The 18,224-nt window shown below is 43.2% G+C and overlaps 2 protein-coding genes across 2 annotated transcripts in view; both read left to right on the top strand.

The window, feature by feature from the left end:
* NGLY1 (N-glycanase 1) overlaps positions 1-6,027 on the top strand; it is a 68,757-nt gene extending 62,730 nt beyond the window's left edge. The window contains exon 12 of the mRNA XM_068236178.1: positions 2,668-6,027. Within this exon, the coding sequence (XP_068092279.1) occupies positions 2,668-2,840 (173 nt within the window). The 3' untranslated portion in view covers positions 2,841-6,027. The remainder of the gene's footprint in view (positions 1-2,667) is intronic.
* Positions 6,028-14,821: 8,794 nt separating this feature from the next.
* Positions 14,822-18,224, top strand: part of TOP2B (DNA topoisomerase II beta) — a 105,787-nt gene continuing 102,384 nt past the window's right edge. Inside the window, exon 1 of the mRNA XM_068236177.1 lies at positions 14,822-15,285. Coding sequence (XP_068092278.1) covers positions 15,220-15,285 — 66 coding nt within the window. The 5' untranslated portion in view covers positions 14,822-15,219. The remainder of the gene's footprint in view (positions 15,286-18,224) is intronic.

Raw genomic sequence — 18,224 nt, 5'->3', positions numbered from 1 at the left:
CGTCTAACAAGACGAATAATGCGCGCTCCCGCTCGCGTCATTGGAGGCTTACTGCGCAGGCAGTAAGCTTCCGATGACGCGCGCGGGAGCGAGCAGGTGCACTGCCGCACAGCTGTAGTTGGGTGGCATGCCGTGCTAGACCGGGCCAGTGGCAGAGAACGGCGGATTGGAGGAGGATGGCGTGGGACATTACTGCTACAAGGGGCTGATAGAAGCCCCAGGTAAGTGTCCGTTTTTATTTGCAAACCCCCCCCCCCCCCACACACACACACACACACAGAACCCCTTTAAGTAGCTAGAGGTGCCCCTTACTGAAGGGAGGTCTCATCAGTGGAATGCAGAGGACTGGGTGAGTAACCTCTCATTTACACTCTCATCAGGACTCTGCACTGTGCATAGGGAAGGAGGGAGAAAGGCACTCGGAGAGAGGAGTGAGCTGCCTTTCCATCAGCAGGCGCCTGTTGGCACATGCCTACAGTGCCTTATGGTAAATCCGGCCCTGGTTATCAGGCATCAACTCACTTGCAACCAGCCTACCATGAGTTTCACACTGACATATGACACATGCACTGCCCACTTTTTACTATATCACGTCACCTAGAGGCCAAAAAACATGTTTACTATAACAGAAGTTTTTATTATATCTGAGTTTACTATACCAGGCATTGCTCCCATAGAATTATAATGGAGATTGGCCAGGACCCTGGAGAGGTAGTTTACTATACCCAAATGTTTACTATATAAGAGTTTACTATAACAAGATTATACTGTAGTAAGCTCTGTTATAGTAAACCTCTGTATATAGTAAACTCAGTTCTCGGGTCCCAGCAACTGTCTGTAAAAATATACAATGAATGACCGATTCTGATATAGTAAACTTCTGATATGGTAATCTACTTGTAGTGGCTGGATAGTGTAATGTTAAAGGACAACTGAAGTGAGAGGAATATGGAGGCTGCCATATTTGTTTCCTGTTAATCAATACCAGTTGCCTGGCTGTCCTGCTGATCTATCTGGCTGCAGTAGTGTCTGAATAACACCAGGAAAAAAATGCAGCTAATCCTATTAGATCTGACAATAATGTCAGGAAAACTTGATCTGCTGCATGCTTGTTCAGGGTCTATGGCTAAAAGTATTAGAGTCAGGATAGCAAGGCAACTGGTATTGGTTATAAGGGAATAAATATGGCAGCCTCCATATCCCTCTCATCACAGTGGTCCTTTAAGGGCTCGGCGTCTGACATGGGCTTCAATTCATAAAGCATTACTGCATGCGATAATGCAGCAAACTGCTGATTTTACCAAACTTTTAGGAAAATGTCAATTCATAAAGACTGTTACTGCATGACAAGCAGAAATTACTGAATTGTGCGGTAAATACCTCAACACGTGTCAGTAAATGTCAGTTCATAAAGATTAGAACATGCGGTAAAGCCAAGTAACATGTTCAGTAATTACCTCCAGCTTTGATGTGTCAGAAACCAGCTTTTGTGTGATAGCCCATGACTGACAGAAGCAGAGAGCCAATAGGAACAGCCTCCCTCTCCTGCAGGTCTATCTAATAGGCTCCAATATGTTCTAGACAGGGAAGAGTTTCTCTACCCCCACAGGCAGCAGAGGAGAGAGCTGGCACAAAAGAGATTTCTCTTGCAGCCCTTTAGACATTTAACCCTTTAGTTTCCTGTTTGAGGATGCGGAGGAGCAAGCGGGAAAATCATCTAAGCATGGCCTGTCTTATGTTTCTTGGAAGTTCATCTAAACTCTGGCCATTAAATAAAATGTTAATATAGACTAATAGACAGATTCAGAGGGAGTAGAACAAACACGTACATCTAAAAGGATGCCGGGGCTGCCTTTTACTATTGTAATGCTGTCACTGCACAGAAGTGAAAGAACAGCATAACAAAACAGAGCCTCCATGCTGCTCTTCTACCGCACAGGTCTTTTTTGGGTAAATTACCGAACCTCTTCCACATATGTGAAGATCTTTATGAATTGGCAGAAAAAGTCTAAAATACCGAATGCAGAATTTTACTGGCCTGATTTTTTTTTTATGAACAGCCCTTTATAAATTGAAGCCATAGGCGACCTGGGTTCAAATCTCTGCTGCCTCACAAACGCTTTGAGTCCAACCTGGGAAAAAGCACTATACAAATATTGGAATTAATATGACATTTCCTGGTTCCTTGGAGTTTACTATAAAGAGATTCTATTGTAATTATCAAGCTTGCCATGTAACCACCATTTATCTTACTCATTCTCTCACACACAACATTATGAAACATAATTCAATTGCAGAGACATGCAACAGTCTAATCTGCATAACTGTGAACTACGGGACATAAACATCCACAAACTGTATGAAAGCAGAAACTATAAATTGCAATTTGCATTATTAGCTCTTGCTATTTTGATGACAGGTTTAGGAGCAGACTTGGTATGTCCTGTGGGCCAAGCTTTATTGCACAAAGTTCAGTGATCAAGAATATAGAATTAAGTCATATTTGTATTCTGTCTGAAAACTGCACAGTTCAAAATGAAGCAAGTTAAAATGTATTTTATTTGGGAAAATTGACAAACATACGACTGTAAGGCCATTTGGATGAACGTTATATGCCTAGTTTTAATCTTCTTACTCATATACGTCTGTTTCATTTTTGTCCTGCAGATAAGAGCCTCTGTTCTTACACCGAGCTCCTCGATGCTTCAGAATTGGTTTTGGAAGCTGAACTATGTGACAAGGAAGACGCTTCTGAATGGCAACATGCGCAACTGTTTAGGGAGAGCCTAACGGCGAAGGAAAGCTCACTAGAAATTGTTGTAACTTTTAAAGATGCCTAGGATTTTTTTTGTTTTGTTTTTATTACTAAGGGTCAGTTTACAAGAGCAGAAAAGAGTTCGGAAATTTGAAGTATGCAAGGTGTTTTAATTGAAATTGTATAGGTACAGTATATACAAATTATCTTTTTACTGTTATTTTAAAACTTTCTCCAAAAAGTGTATGGAACTTTCTAAAGTATATATTTTATGTATCTTCTCAGTGGCACCTGACTGCAGACCTTATAGGACCTCTGCATAACGTTTGGAGGTGTTTGTGGTGCATTTCTGTACCCGATGTCATTTTTGTAGTGCAGTTTAGAAAATGCAAGTAGCACATGAGTGAATGTCCTGTAACTGTGGAAGAAATAGAAGCCCACGGAACACATTCTACATGCAGGGTGTGCACTAGTGATGATCAGAATATGCTAATTACCATTGTGAAATTTTGCGTAAAATTTCACAACTCTGGCCACACGTAATTACGGTTTGGAAATGCAGTTAATTTTTGTGTAATCCATTAGTAATTTTGCATAATTATACGCCGACTTTAGCAGTTGATAGCAAAGCCCCCATACATGTTATTCATCACTAAAATTGCTATATGTGTTAAAGGGAATAGTGGGAACAAGTCAAATTCAATGCGACCTTGCAGTTTTTGAGCAAATCGATTTTAAAATTAAAAGGAAAAATGTTTTTTTTTCCTTTAACCACTTCACATCCAGACCTTGTTTCCCACTTATGGACCAGAGCAGCTTTGACAGTTTAGCTATGTCCTTTTTTAATCAGAAATAACTTTATCCCTACTTATGACACAGAAATGAAATATATATAGTTTTTTCAAGACAAACTAGGCTTTCATTGTATGCCATTTTTTTCCCTCGAACAATTTTGTTTTCTATGAATTTTAATGGGAAAACAAGGGAAAAAAATAGAAAAAAAATATTATTTCTCAGTTTTACCAATTCCAGTTTAAAAATAAAAAGTGCTAATTTAGATAAAAACACACATTCTGTTTGGCTATTCTTACCGCTTATCACAAAACTTAGATTATGTTCCTGTCACAATTTATGGTGAAGATATTTGATTCTGAAATAATGCTGCAGAGTGTATTTTTCATTATGAACTGAGAAAATAAAAGTATTTTTAATGGTAAAAATCAATCTCATGAGCTCAGGGAATTTATATTCTCATTTACCAATTAGTGCTGCATCAGATAGTGCCAGAAATGTGCACAGGAGCAAGCCTAATCCTGCACAGCACTGCTTGTGCTACAAGACGTATATCTACTGACTCGTGGCTTAGATGAAGTCACAGAGGATGTAGATATACTGCAGTGGTGGATAAAGTGGTTAAACTCCATAAAATTACATTTTGCTGAGTTTAAAAAAATATTTTTCCTTTAAATTTTAAAATCAGTTTTCTGAAAAACTACAAGGTCTTTTTAATTATTATTTCTTTTTTACTTGTTCCCATTTCCCTTAACATACTTAGCGATGATGATATCATGTATGTGGTCTTTGCTATTAACCAATAAAGTTGGTACAAAAATTACGGTTCCTGATTATGATTACAAACGAAATTATGATTTTGCCCCAAATTTTGCAGTACAATTTTGCATCGTAACTGTATATTACAATGCGAAATTACTATTATGCGGAAGTCGTGCTCATCACTAGTGTGAATTCTGAATGAGATCCTATGGAGTGTGTTAACCTGCATTTAAAAGGCATTCAGAATTGCATTTGGCTTGTGTTGTTTTTTCCCAAATGCAACCTATTCTTATCTACTGCATCTGGTGTTTGTTCCTGCTTGTTTTGATATCTGTAGGTTGCTGCTTGGCTGAGACCAAAACACAATTGGAACCTTTAGTGATTGCAAACGCATGGCATATGATTGTGCGCTGTTGCAAACAAACACTAAAGTACAAAAATACACTATTAAAATAAAGTTCTTATATTGATTTTATTCTTTTAAATACAGTAAAAATACGCTATTGGTATAGATGTTTTATTTCTGAGCAAAAACAAATTGCCTAGATTACAGTTTTTCCCCTGGACATCATTTGTTGAAGTGAATCTTTTCCCTGCAGATCTTCTAGTGAATGTATTGTGGAGAGAGAAGAAATCAGTGATATAGAATTACCTTTATTTCAGTTTGGTTAGTGTTGTAATCTTTGAACTTGCCAAACTCCATGTACCAGTAGTTGGAGGGGAATACTGGAATTTTCATTCTTTCTGCACCCACTGGATAAGAACACATTGCCTTTCTTATTTTTAATTGAAGTCGCAGTTTAATGTATAAAATTATGTTGTCAAAGGATTTTTTTAAGAGAAACAAACCACACTGCTGCTATTGTAAACCTGTCACCAGTACTAGTGTGCCAAAGTGACAGGTGTAATGCATTGTTGGCATTTTAAATGTTTTTCACCAGCACTGTAAAAAACAGAAATCCTGACTGCTGAAGATGAGTTGGGCTTCTCACACATGCAGTTTACTGCAGATCATTTTGCCTTCTTTCTCTTTTAGCTCCTTATAACTTTCCAAATGGTTCTGGGTCAGCATGAGCTGTCTGCAGTATTCTGCAGTTTAATACAGGTCTGTGATTTCACTCATGATTATGAGCCAATCAGTGGGAGTTGGCCCAGTTATCTTCAGAACCTACAATTCATATTTGCACATTGGAGGGGCTTTTGTAGTCATTTCTAAGATCTGCAGTGCATTTTACTTGTCATATTAGCACCTTATTGCTAGTGAAAGTGAACTACATAGTTAGTTTCAGGGGTCAGATGTCCATTGATTCTCCCACCAGCTTCCTAAAAGGAGATCTTTCTGGAGCAGGTGGTGTCTTCATCCTCTCCAACTAGTAGATAACAGTGGTGTAATTCTCACACAGCTGGACTCCCAAGTAGTGTTGGTGTTTGAATACGGGAACTGGAATTTGGAACCCCAAATTCTCATGCACAACACACTTCAGCACCCAAAGAAGTGAAGTTCTCTTACTTGAGGTTTAGGGGACTCTAATGCTTCCTTGTTCTGTCTTGGAAGGAGGAAGCATTGGGGTCATGTGAAGTGCGGCAGGAACTGCAAGTATGCAAACTCTCTGTGACCCTGTCCATTTCTTCAGGTGCTGAAGTGTGGTGTGTGGGAGAATTTGGGTTTCCGAATTCATTCTACCGAATTTGAACCCCAGCACTACTCTTAAGTTAACCTCCCTAGCGGTATGGACAGAAATGTCTGTCCAAAAAAACATGCTGTGAACAGTATAAAAGTGCATACACATCAATACTCTCCTGCACTGTATACTAGACCCTTGCTTGACACATTTTGGCAAGTTACAGAAAAAAAAAAGTTTTAAAAATACATTTTATCACTGTTTGCACAGAAATCCTGGGAAAATTGAACGCCAGGGAGGTTAACAAAAGGTAAGGCCAACATACGAAGCAGCCTTGTCAACCACAAAGTGTTTCCTGTTTCCATCAAAATTACCCTGCTGAATTCTGCTGCTTCAAAACTTCCTGCTATGGATGTCTAACTACTATAGCCATAGCTATGTGCCTTGATTACCACCTCCCTGTACTTCGTTCTCAGCATTGGAGCAAGGAAGGTAGGCAGAAATGGCTGTCGCATAAGCTGGATAATGCAGTGGTTGGTCATGGAAGTAGCTATAGCTATACCTAGAAGTCCTAATGTAACAGCTCCCAAAAGGGCCCCCAGCAGCTTCATTTTTATTTATTTTCTTACATTGAGAAATGCAAAGAGGGTGGTAAAACTGCTTAGCGCACAACCTTACACTCAGTTAACTTTTGAATATACATAAGATTACTTTAAATAGAATCTGGCAAGTGAGTGTTACACTATCCTTGGCTTTGCACTAGCTGCAGCAGTTGTGTGGAAATGGGACATGTCACAGTTGGAAGCTCTGAGAAATGTAAAAAGCCAGAAAAATAATTCCATTTGCCAGCAAGCACTGAAATTGTTCTTCAACTTTGTTTTAAAGCCATAATGAGAGTTGTGATCTGGGTTATTTACTGTTGGAATTTTGGGGTACTGACTCACAATAAATTGAATATGCACACAAATGTGTCTTGAATGTTTTAATAAACTGTCCTTATTTCTACATTGCATGCATTTATTCTGTGTTGGTGTCAAACTCAAAAATTGATTGGCACCAAAAGTGTTCAGCAAATAGCCATATAGTTCAATTTTTTTGTAGTTTTTGGATCCTTTAATATTTTAGGATGCCAGTTTTAAAAACTCCCAACTGTGTATAGAAATTTTCTCTCGGGTTTTCAATCATTCAATCAATTCTAAGTTTTCCTGCAGTTATGAAAAGAGATCTATCATACTGTATGAAGGCTGCCATATTTATTTCATTTTAAAATGGACCTGAACTCTTGTACAGGACTGAAGAAATACATAGAGAATGCACCTTGTATGTATTTAGAGAGTTTAACCTAATTCCCCCTTTGTGTCTAATCACAAATTGTAACCTGTGTCACATTACTGCCTATGGCAGAGAAGGCCATTTGAAAGCACAGAATGTTAACAATATGTCTGCTTCCATGAATCAGGAAGTAGAAACTGCAGATTTACAGATTTTTTTTTTTTAGGATTTGTATCAGGTGCAACAAAGACATGTTTTTTGTTTAAAGGTTATTATGCGGTTGTGTATATTTTAGAGCAGAGAGGACTTTGAGTTCAGGTCCACTTTAAAAAATACCAGATGCCTGGCAGTCCAGCTCATCTTTCTTGTCAGTAGTGTCTGAATCACATACCTGAAACAAGCATTCAGCTAAACTTTTGTCAGATCTGATCTGCATGCTTGTTCAGGGTCTATGGCTAGAGGCAATGATCAGCAGCACAGCCAGGCAATGTGCATTGAATAACCTCCCTGGCGGTATGGACGAGCTGAGTTCGTCCAGCAAAAACTTGCAAAAAACGTTAATGACGAGCTAAGCTTGTCCATGCCGACTGGAAGATTTCCTGTTTCTCTGCCCCGCCGGCTGCATTTTTTTCTTATCAGAGTGATTCCCCATAATAGCTGGATGCCTGACTGCACGCTGTGGGTAGCGATCTGTGCTACCCACAGCGTGCAGAACAAGCATCCAGCCACCCTAGGGAATCCCTGGGCAGCCAGCGGGGCAGAGAATGTGCGGGGGATCCCCCTTGTATGTGGAGGCTGTGCTGGCGGGGGATCCCCCTCTGTGCAGGCGGGGGGAACCCCCTTCTATTGTGGCTGTTGCGGGCGGGGGATCCCCCTCTGTGCGGGTGGGGGGATCCCCCTTCTATTGTGGCTGTTGCGGGCGGCCTATCCCCCTCCTCCCCCTCCCTCCCGATCTCCCCCGCCCCCCCTCTCTAAGCCCATTGAGTAAATAGATTTTCTCACCCGAGGGCTTTCTCCAGCGATGGCAGCAGCACTTACTCCTCCATCTCCAAAGTCCCGGTCTCTTTACAGTTACATTACGAGGCTTGGTGACGTCACCAAGCCTCGTAATGTAACTGTACAGAGAACGAGACCTGCAACACTGCAACAAGTTCACTGAATGGACTGCTCGACCAGGTAAGGATAAAGAGAACCCGAGGTGTGTTTAAAGAACGTGATCTGCATACAGAGGCTGGATCTGCCTATACAGCCCAGCCTCTGTTGCTATCCCAAACCCCACTAAGGTCCCCCTGCACTCTGCAATCCCTCATAAATCACAGCCGTGCTGAGGCTGTGTTTACATCTGTAGTGTCAGTCTCAGCTGCTCCCCCGCCTCCTGCATAGCTCCGGTCCCTGCCCCCGTCCCTTCCCTCCAATCAGCAGGGAGGGAAGGGATGCAGGCGGGGACTGGAGTTCTGCAGGAGGCGGGGAGAGCAGCAGACTGACACTATAGAGATAAACACAGCCAGCTCTGACAAGCTGTTTGTCAGCAGCGTGGCTGTGATTTATGACGGATTGCAGAGTGCAGGGGGACCTTAGGGGGGTTTGGGATAGCAACAGAGGCTGGGCTGTATAGGCAGATCCAGATAATATTCTTCAAACCCACCTCGGGTTCTCTTTAAAGCACTCAGTAAGTTTATTGAAGATATGAAGACATTACATATAAGATGAAGACACTGTTTGTTGCATGTGATTTTAAAAGCTCTTGCTGATGTAATGCTATGTTTGTGTTTAAGCAATGTGATTTTATAAAAAAAAAAAACACCCATAGCATTGCATTAGCAAGAGCTAAATCAAAATCACTTGCACTTAAAAAGCTCTTGCAGTGCGAACCAGCCCTAAGGGCTTAGTACTATCTGATACGTGTCAGCTTTCTGTGTGATGTCTTGCTCTTAATATACATCCGTCCCTCCCCCTCCGATAGCCAGATGTGTTCCCAGTATCAAACACCCCCCAATATAGCCAGATGTGTCCCCCAATATCATCCCCACTAGTATAGCCAGATGTCTCCTGGTATTAGGCTCTCCCAGTATAGATAGCCAGATGTGCCCCAGGAATTAGCCCCACAGTATATAGCCAAATGTGACCCTGTTATTAGCCCCCCTCCCCCAAAGCATAGCTAGCCAGATGTGTCCCTGGTGTTAGCGCTCTCCACTATAAATTGCGAGATGACCTAATTTTTTTTTGCCCCACTGGTGTATGGTTAGCCAGATGTGCCCCCATGACAAGGACCCCCCCCCCCCAGATTTGTACCTTTGAAGCTCCTCCCCTTCTGTGCAGAGATCTGTTAGAAAAAAAAAGCATGTGCAGCAAGCCTGGCTTAGCTTAACTTTTTGCGACAGCCTCTGTGTTTAGCTTCACAGCCACCTCCGTACTGCCCCGTACACGAGTCCCGGCTTGATGACGTCATCAAGCCGGGACTCGTGAAGGGGGCAATATGGAGGTGGCTGTAATGCTGAATACAGAGGCTGCCGCTACAGGATCGTCACTGGATAAAGGAAAGGTGAGCCAGGCTTGCTGCACATCGCCGATGCAGAGGCTGACCTCAAGGCCGTCCTTATTGTGCCTGTGCCGCTGTCAATCAAGCCCACATTATCCTCGGTGCACTGCGCAGTACACCGTGGAAAACATGGGCTTGATTGACAGTGGCGTTTGCGCAGGTGCACTAGATGAGTTCGGCCTCTGCACTGGCGGGGACCCCGGGTTGGCGGCTGCGACAGATGCTGCGTGGAACATATTGGCTGCAAGGGACTGGAGGAAGCCCCGGGTAAGTAGAGCGGGGAGAGAGTTTTTTGCCTGATGATTCCTTCAAGGTACACAGAAGTCATATGATGAGAACAAGGGTATTTTCTTCAGGGAAGATTGTAGGCCCTTTCTTGGGTCTCTAGAAAACTGGCCATGTTTCTTTCCACAGGGCATCATTTTTATTTCTTGGGAAGCATTATGTGCGTTTTCACATTGCGGAAAACACCCACGATTTTTAGCAAGTGTGGCCTCAGGCTTTTCTTTATTTTCCATGAACGGCAGTTGCTAAATCCAACTGCCAAAATAGTGTGCAAGCGAGTAGGGAGGCAGGCAACTTGCTATTTTGGCAGTTAGCATTTTCTGAATGGCAGTTGCTAAGTCTATCGAAAACAAAGAAAACTCTGAGAATCCATGAGGAGATGGATTAGTCCAAAACCTATTGGTTCTGTCAGATTGTAACTGCTTACTCTTCTTGCTGTAGTGGTCCTTTCAGTAGGAGAGAGAAACAAAGGGCAGAGAGAAGAGGTCAGGCCTCTTAGATGAGCAGCTGACTGGTGGTGAATTCACTGCCTGTCAGCCACTCTCCTGCACCAGCTGGGCGCTTGTTAGCACTCTGTACTGGTGCTAGACAGGTGTTCCTCCCCCCCCCCCCATATAGTCACATCTGAGCGCAGCCGTGCTCACGCGCGATATGTCATAGTTCTTTGCCACCAGGTAACAACACTGCGTGTCAGCACTTCACACGCGTGGTGTTAAAACCGCTGCCATTCGACTTTATTTAAATTGCACTGGTGGGCGGGAGATAGGACACTGAACTGCTCAACAATCATGCAGTTTAGTCGTCCATCTCTAGAGGTGCCCAATGCTGATATATGCTATCCAGCCAGCACAGATTGTCGGCCTGATGAAGTGAGACATTTGGGCTCATGAAACGCGTTGCCTTGAGCTATTTAAACAGATTTTGTACCAAAGGCTTTGAGCTAAGCCACCTCATGTGATTTTAACCTTTTAATTATTTCTCCTCTCTCATGTTCTGTTTGTCCGCTGTGATTACTGGAATTCTCTGTCCTCCATTTTAAAAATGGTGATGACCCCATTACAGCTTTCGGGTCAGCAATCCTTTGTGGTGGCTGGAATGTGTAATGGCTAAGGGCTCTGCCTCTGACAGAGGAGACCTGGTGTAATGGTTAAGGGCTCTGCCTCTGACAGAGGAGACCTGGGTTCGAATCTCGGCAGTAAGAGACCTTGGGCAAGTCTCCCTAACACTGCTACTGCCTATAGAGCGCGCCCTAGCGGCTGCAGCTCTGGCGCTTTGAGTCCGCCAAGAGAAAAGTGCGATATAAATGTTATTTGTCTTGTCTCAACCAGTAATATCGCTAACATGGACATTACCTTGCACATCAGTGTCCTTTGAGTTAAAACTTACAGTAACTGATATACTGAAAAATGGCCCGAAGTTTTTCAGCTTCCTGAGAGACAAGTATGATCTTATCGGAACTGGAAGGAATCTTTGTAGGAAGAAAATGCTGAGCTTCTGGGAGGATCTGATGGTGAGGTAAGTATGTAATATTTATTTGCAGGTAAATCATGAATAATATTTTAAATAATTTTACTTGGTTCATGTTCACTTTATTGTGCAGGAGTGAAGTTACGAAAATATTTTTCATAAACTTTCTTATTCTCCTAAGTGGTTTTATTAGCTTCTACTTCTCTCTCTCCACAATAAAAGGTGTATATTGACAGGTAGATAGCAGAGATAAATACAGAAATGCTTATATTTATATCACATAACATCTGTCAATTTAATAGCCCCCAAAAATAAAGCACAAGTGTTAAATAATTTAACTGTTTAATTAAAAACAAAAATTAACACTCACAGCATAAGAATATACAGCTTACTGAATAAAACATTAAGAGCAAGAGCTATGTGGGTAGAGTTTTTGTTTGGGGGACTCACTCATAGCTTTCATTTGAATAGCTAACTCCAGTTACCCTTTTACTCTGGTACAAATGTACATGTATGAATTTGGTGCTTCAACATGAGTTTAAAGTGAAACTCTCCTATTGCCACGTAAGAAAAAATAAAAATACTCTCTTCAGTTCAGCTCAAGGAACACACAGAAAACTAAACCTTGTCTTTGCCAATTTTAACCACTTCCATGTAGTATAAGGGGCAAAAGATTTTGAGCACTGTACTATGAACAAATAGTGCAGGAGCCCCAGCAAGCACAGTAAAGTTAAATAGGCCTAGAGGTAAACATTTTCTGCGTGGTCTTTAGGGTTCAGGTTGCCCTCTAGGTTCCTTTTGCCCCAGGGCCCCATTGAGGTTTGCACCACCCATGGCTAGGTTAACAGTGGGCGTTGCATTCCCTGTAAAAGCAGCAACAGAACGAGAAAGTTATCCATGCATTACGTCGTATACGGTGAAGCATACAATGAAAAGTATGCTTCAACAATACAATGCGTTGGGATGTTGCACGGCGCTATACTGTTATGCATTGGCTGCACTGCGAATGTGGCACAGGTGACTAGCCTAATATGCGATGTGGCTGTTACATTGCAATGCACTACTGTGAATCGGGCTTCACACTATTACACAAAGCTCAACATAAGCTGATGGGTGTACAAATGCACATATTATTATTTATTGTATTTATAAAGGGCCAACATATTACGCAGCGCTGGACATTAATTTAGGTTACAGACAATATTTAGGCAGGGCTGTGGAGTCGGTCCAAAAATCCACCAACTCCGACTCCTCAGTTTAGGATTCCTCCGACTCCTCGACTCCGACTCCTCTAATTTGCATATTACAATTTTGTTGATTAAAAGTATGTAACATGACATTCGTCTCTTAATTGCCAACGCTTAGGAATTTTACAAGACAACTGAAGTGAGAAGGATATGTAGACTACTATATTTATTCCCTTTAGACTAAAACTAGTCCTCGGTAAGAGTACTTGTAAAAGGTACAAACCGGAACAAAGAACATCTATCAGGCCCTAGGCAATGTAAGTGTAGGTACATGTAAGAATGATGTGCAGGTACTCTGCAGGGAATGAGGAGATTGTAAACAGACAACACCTCTGTGTTCAATGTGCACAGCATTCTCAGTGGATTCCCTGCAGCTCTGTGGGGAGTGCATATCAGAATCATTTATTTCGCCAAGCACGACTAGGTCGTACCCGGAATTGGTTTTGGCATGTACAGGGCTAGGTGTGGAATAAGACATACAATACAGTTACAAAAACAATACAGTAAACAGTACAGATACAGCGATTTAACCATAAACCATATGTAGAGTATAGTACTACTGTGTAACAAAGTAAACCTAAGACAGATTAAATTAAAGTTTTATACATACCTGGTGCTACCTCCAGCCGCCTTCAGGATAATCAGTCCCTCGTTGTCCTCCTCCACCACCTGGATCTTCTGCTATGAGTCCAGGTACTTGAACCAGTCGGGCATAGTGCGCATGCACACACTCCGCCGCCAGGAGCATACTACACCTGTGCAGCACTATTGCGCAGGTGCAGAATGTTCCTGGCTGTGGAAGCGGCATGCGGCCGGACAGCGCTGACTGGCTGAATTACCAGGACTCATAGCAGAAGATCCGGGTGGTGGAGGACAGCGAGGGACTGATTAGACTGAAGGGGGCTGGAGGAAGCCCCAGGTATGTATAAAACTTTACTTTTCATCCGTCTCAGTTACCCTTTAATTTGTAGTCACCAAACCAAATTTTAACAACATATCAAATTATTTGATTTCATCAGCAAAGGGAGTGCATACATTTGCATAAATCAGCATCAATGCAGAATTATTTCCATCTCGTTGACCATCTCTATTAGTGACACAGCTACACATCAGGCTTTATTCTTACAGCATAGATGTTATTTAGTATATATAAGAGATTCCTGTGTACACATCATATATACAGTCACAATCAGATATGTATATCTGACCTTAAAAATACGGGGACTGCTTTATTGAAGCAGCACAAGTAACTAATTTTGATTGGTTTATTTCATTTTTGTGGACTAAGCACAGCTATTACGGTATATATAGTGTATATATACATTATTTTTAATGACTATTATCTGAGAAATAGAAAAATGTATCATATTTTCTATTTTAATTACAGTTACAAATTCATTAGGAGTCGGAGTCGGTGCATTTTTTCCCGACTCCGACTCCAGGCACCCAAAATTGCCCGACTCCGACTCCACAGCCCTGTATTTAGGGGTGACAAACAGCAATATGACAATACAGGAATACAAGAAAACCAGATCACACAGCACAGTATGAGTACAAGGTAATGCTTAGTCTGTCACTGGATGAGAGAATGGAGATTAGGCAAGTTAGGTTCACTCAAATGCATAGCATGGGTGCACAGTAATGGAGGTGCATGATCAGGAAGGACACAAAAGGAGGAGGACCCTGCCCAAAGGCTTACAATCTAGAGGAAGAGGTAGGTCCCCCACTATCAATGAATGTTGCTCTCATTGATCACTAGTAAACAGCATAAAAGCCAAGGAGTGCATGGAGAACCTGCAGGGATGCCCCATGCTATTGCCTTCATTGAAGCCTATGCTGCATGTGCAATGGTCACACTCGCACCTCACTACTGCACTCACTGTACGAGAAACCAGCACCATTCTACTTGGTAAGCAGTCTCGCTTCCAGCACAATCCCAGCCTTGAGCCTTCTATATTCCCTATGTACGCTCCTAGTATCCCATACCTTGCCGTGACGTCACACCAGTGCGCCCACCCCTTCTCACAATGTCGCATTTGCTCCGCCCCCTCGGGCGTGACGTCATGCGCCCGACTTTGTGCCATTGGCTGCGCAGCGTTCCCGGGCCCCCGTGTGTAACTGCGGAGAGCGGAAGCGGCGCTGTGTATTGTCTGCGGGAGGAAGAGGAGGGGGAAGCGAGGGGGTCCGCTCCGTAGACCGAGGCAGCGCTGTACACACGTGCCCCCTCCACATGCCGCCTCCCCGCCGGCCGCTCTGTACGGGGCTGCTGTGACGCGGCTCGCATCCCTCTCAGCACTGCCTGTGGGGCGACCTGCACTGCTAGGCCGCGGAGCCCGGCTCACACACAGCAGCAGCCATCTATCCCTTCCCCAGCAGCTTGAGCGGAGGGGGAGGAGCCCGGCCGCACAAAAGCAGCCTCTTTCCGGCCTTTCTCTCCTTTCTGCGCCTTTACTGCAGTTCTCTGGAAGGAGGAGGGAAATGTCCAAATCCAGTGGAGGAGGCGGAGGAGGAGCCGGAGGAGGAAGCGGGGGACTCACCTGGGTGGTAAGTGACGCAGGCTTGCCTGCTACTGGGGGACTATGGGGATGCCCACTTTGAGGCACTGAGAAGGGCGCCATCTTGTGGTAGGAAAGGGGTATGGATAGCCAGCCTGGTTATCAGTCTAGATAGAACAATGAGGGTAGTCTTTATATTGTGTGGCAGATTGGGGTATAGCTATAGCCACAACTGGTGTGGGGTCCAGGAGAAGTGGTGCCCCTGTCCTGCTGATCTAATTCACAGGAGCGCAGTTGCATGCATGCGGAGGGCACTGGATAGTGGCGTAGCTAAGGAGCTGTGGGCCCCGATGCAAGTTTTACATTGGGTCCCCTAAGCCCTCTATACATAACAATTGATGCGGCGCACCAAAACCTGCCAAGGACAACCACAGTGTTAGAGGTGCAAGAAGGGGATGGGGGACAGTTTAATGATTACCACTATTCAAAGTATCTATAGAAGTGATTATTATGAGCACAGGACCAATAGAGAGCTAATTCTGCAGTTGAGAGGGGCCCCTCTGGCCTAAGGGCCCCTGATGCAGTCGCAACCTCTGTATCCCTTATTGCTATTCCCCTTATAGGTAGCATTGGCCATCAGAAGGTTAGTTGTCAGTTTGGGTTTTGCCTAGGGTTAGCTTGTGAGTGGTCAGGATTGGTGAGGGACAATGGCGTGCACCGTAGGTTTAAAGTGTACCTGAAGCGACAACATTTTTAAAAAGAAACCTAGCTAAAAAAGGGAAGCATCTCATCCTGTAGAGGCTTCCCACGTCTTGCTGACCCCCAGTGTTGCCACACTCAGACCCCCGGAATCAGAGTAGAGCTTGTCAGATATATTGCATTGCCACCCACCTCTTCATGCACCAGCTTGCACAGTAAGCCTGAGCCACGCTTATGCATGAAGAGGAGTGCAGCCGTGATCAACAATACAGTCCTGGGCAGTGGTGGTGGTGGTCAGGAGGATGAACCAGATACTTCCCTGTACTTGGGTTAGTATCTGGTTTTATTGCCACTTCGGGTTTACTTTAAGTATATAACGTCAGGGAGGGAAGTGTTGATAGCAGTTACCTCGGATCAAAAATAATTCCCTCCTCCCCCCATATTATTTAGTTTTCAGGTTTTGTCGTGGCCAGATTTGGAGTGGGGACTGGTGATCTAACATGTGTTAGTTATACTGTACTTAAAGGACCACTATCACATGAAAACACATAAATAAAAGGTACTTCTCTCAGTGATTAAAATGTGCTGCTATTTACATTCCTTCAGTGTTGCTGTCACTTAGGGCCCTTTTCCACCAGCGCGTTTGCGCTGGCTGAATTGCAAAAACGCAAACCGCTAGCGATTTTACAATCGCTACAGTTTGCTTTTTAACATAGGAATCGCGGTAGGTCATTTCCACTACCGCGATTCGTTTTTGCCGGGAACGCGAACGCGCGGCGGAGCGATATTTGCCGCGATTTTGCTATGCAGTGCATAGCATAGCAAAATCGCGGCCGCGAACGTCGGGGAATCGCCGGTAATTGCGATTCAGCAATCGCTAGCGTTCATCGTGAACGCTAGCGATTGTTAGTGGAAACGGGCCCTTATGGTAGGTAGTAGAAGTCTGACAGAACGGACAGGTGTTGGACTGACCCATCTCCTCATGGAGGGTTCTCAGGGTTTTCTTTATTTTCAAAAGCACTTAGTGAACAGCAGTTTTAGTCTAACTGCCAGAATAGTGTGTAAACAGGTAGGCAGGTTCCTGGCATCTTTGTATAGATTCTTTCCAGGGAGTGCTATTGTAAAGAATACATTAAATACTGAGAATCCTCCACGAAGAGATGAACTAGTCAGAAACCTGTCAGTTCAGTCAGATTTCTACTACCTGCTGAAAGTCACCGCAAAAGAGGAAAAAAGTAATTTATAGCTCATTTTACTTTGGGAGAAACATGCTTCTTCTTTGTGTTTACATGTATTTTCAATTTTACAATTTTTCACGATAGTAGTCCTTTAATGGTGTTGTTTTAAGCTGGCTTGTACCATTGCTGAGCTTTATTTAAGCACTTCTTATGTATAGATAAAGGTTAATCTTCAATAAAGGCCACAGCCATTAAACGCCTCTGGTTGTTAGTGTTTTATCAGTATTAGTATATGTTTATTTTCAATGCATACAGTGTACCTTCCCATGGGGAATCATGTGATCAGTTTGTGAGGCTCTGATTTGCTGTGATCACTAACCAGGGCCTTACAGATGTATAACCATACTGATGATCACTAGTGATTGTCATGTCTAGGAGAACGCATAGAAAAGCATGTGATCAGTTTGGACAGGTGATAGATATGTAAGTCTTTGATCTCAGTGGCTGGATAGTGTACTGGCTAGCACCTATTCAGTAGGAGACCTTGGGCAAGACTCCCTAACACTGCTACTGCCTGTAGAGCGTGCCCTAGTGGCTGCAGCTCTGGCGCTTTGAGTCCACCAGGAGAAAAGCTCAATATAAATGTTCTGTGTCTTGATTTGCTAGTACTGGTCATGTGCTAGCAGGATGTGATTACAGCAAATCAGAGCTTTGCAAATCTATCAGCTGTTCAAACAAGTCACGTGCTTCTCCAGAAGTTCTGCAATATATGAGCAGACTACCTTGAAGTAGGTGGAAACCAGTTTGTTTTTGCTTGCCCTTATATTTGTGCTAGATTTTCATCCAAATCTTTGTAAGCAATTGTCCTATACTTGTACTAACCTAATCTAGCCCATACAGGAACTGTACTAGTATTTTTGATAGCCTCCTTGGAAGATATGTTGTCAGACAAAAGTTAACTGCACACTGGGCAGGTGTGGGAAACCTCCATCATTTATGTCTCCATATGCTTTATGCACGGAATGGGGTCCCATTACAACACTTTTCGGATTACCAGATTTTATAAAAGTTGCAGTCCGTTAAAAGTGTACTTAGAATGGCAGTGGCACTC

This window comes from Hyperolius riggenbachi, chromosome 5 (genome assembly GCF_040937935.1).
Source record: "Hyperolius riggenbachi isolate aHypRig1 chromosome 5, aHypRig1.pri, whole genome shotgun sequence".
NCBI classification, from domain to species: domain Eukaryota; kingdom Metazoa; phylum Chordata; class Amphibia; order Anura; family Hyperoliidae; genus Hyperolius; species Hyperolius riggenbachi.
Note: the sequence above shows the minus strand (reverse complement) of the source record. Positions and strands in the feature narration are given on the sequence as shown.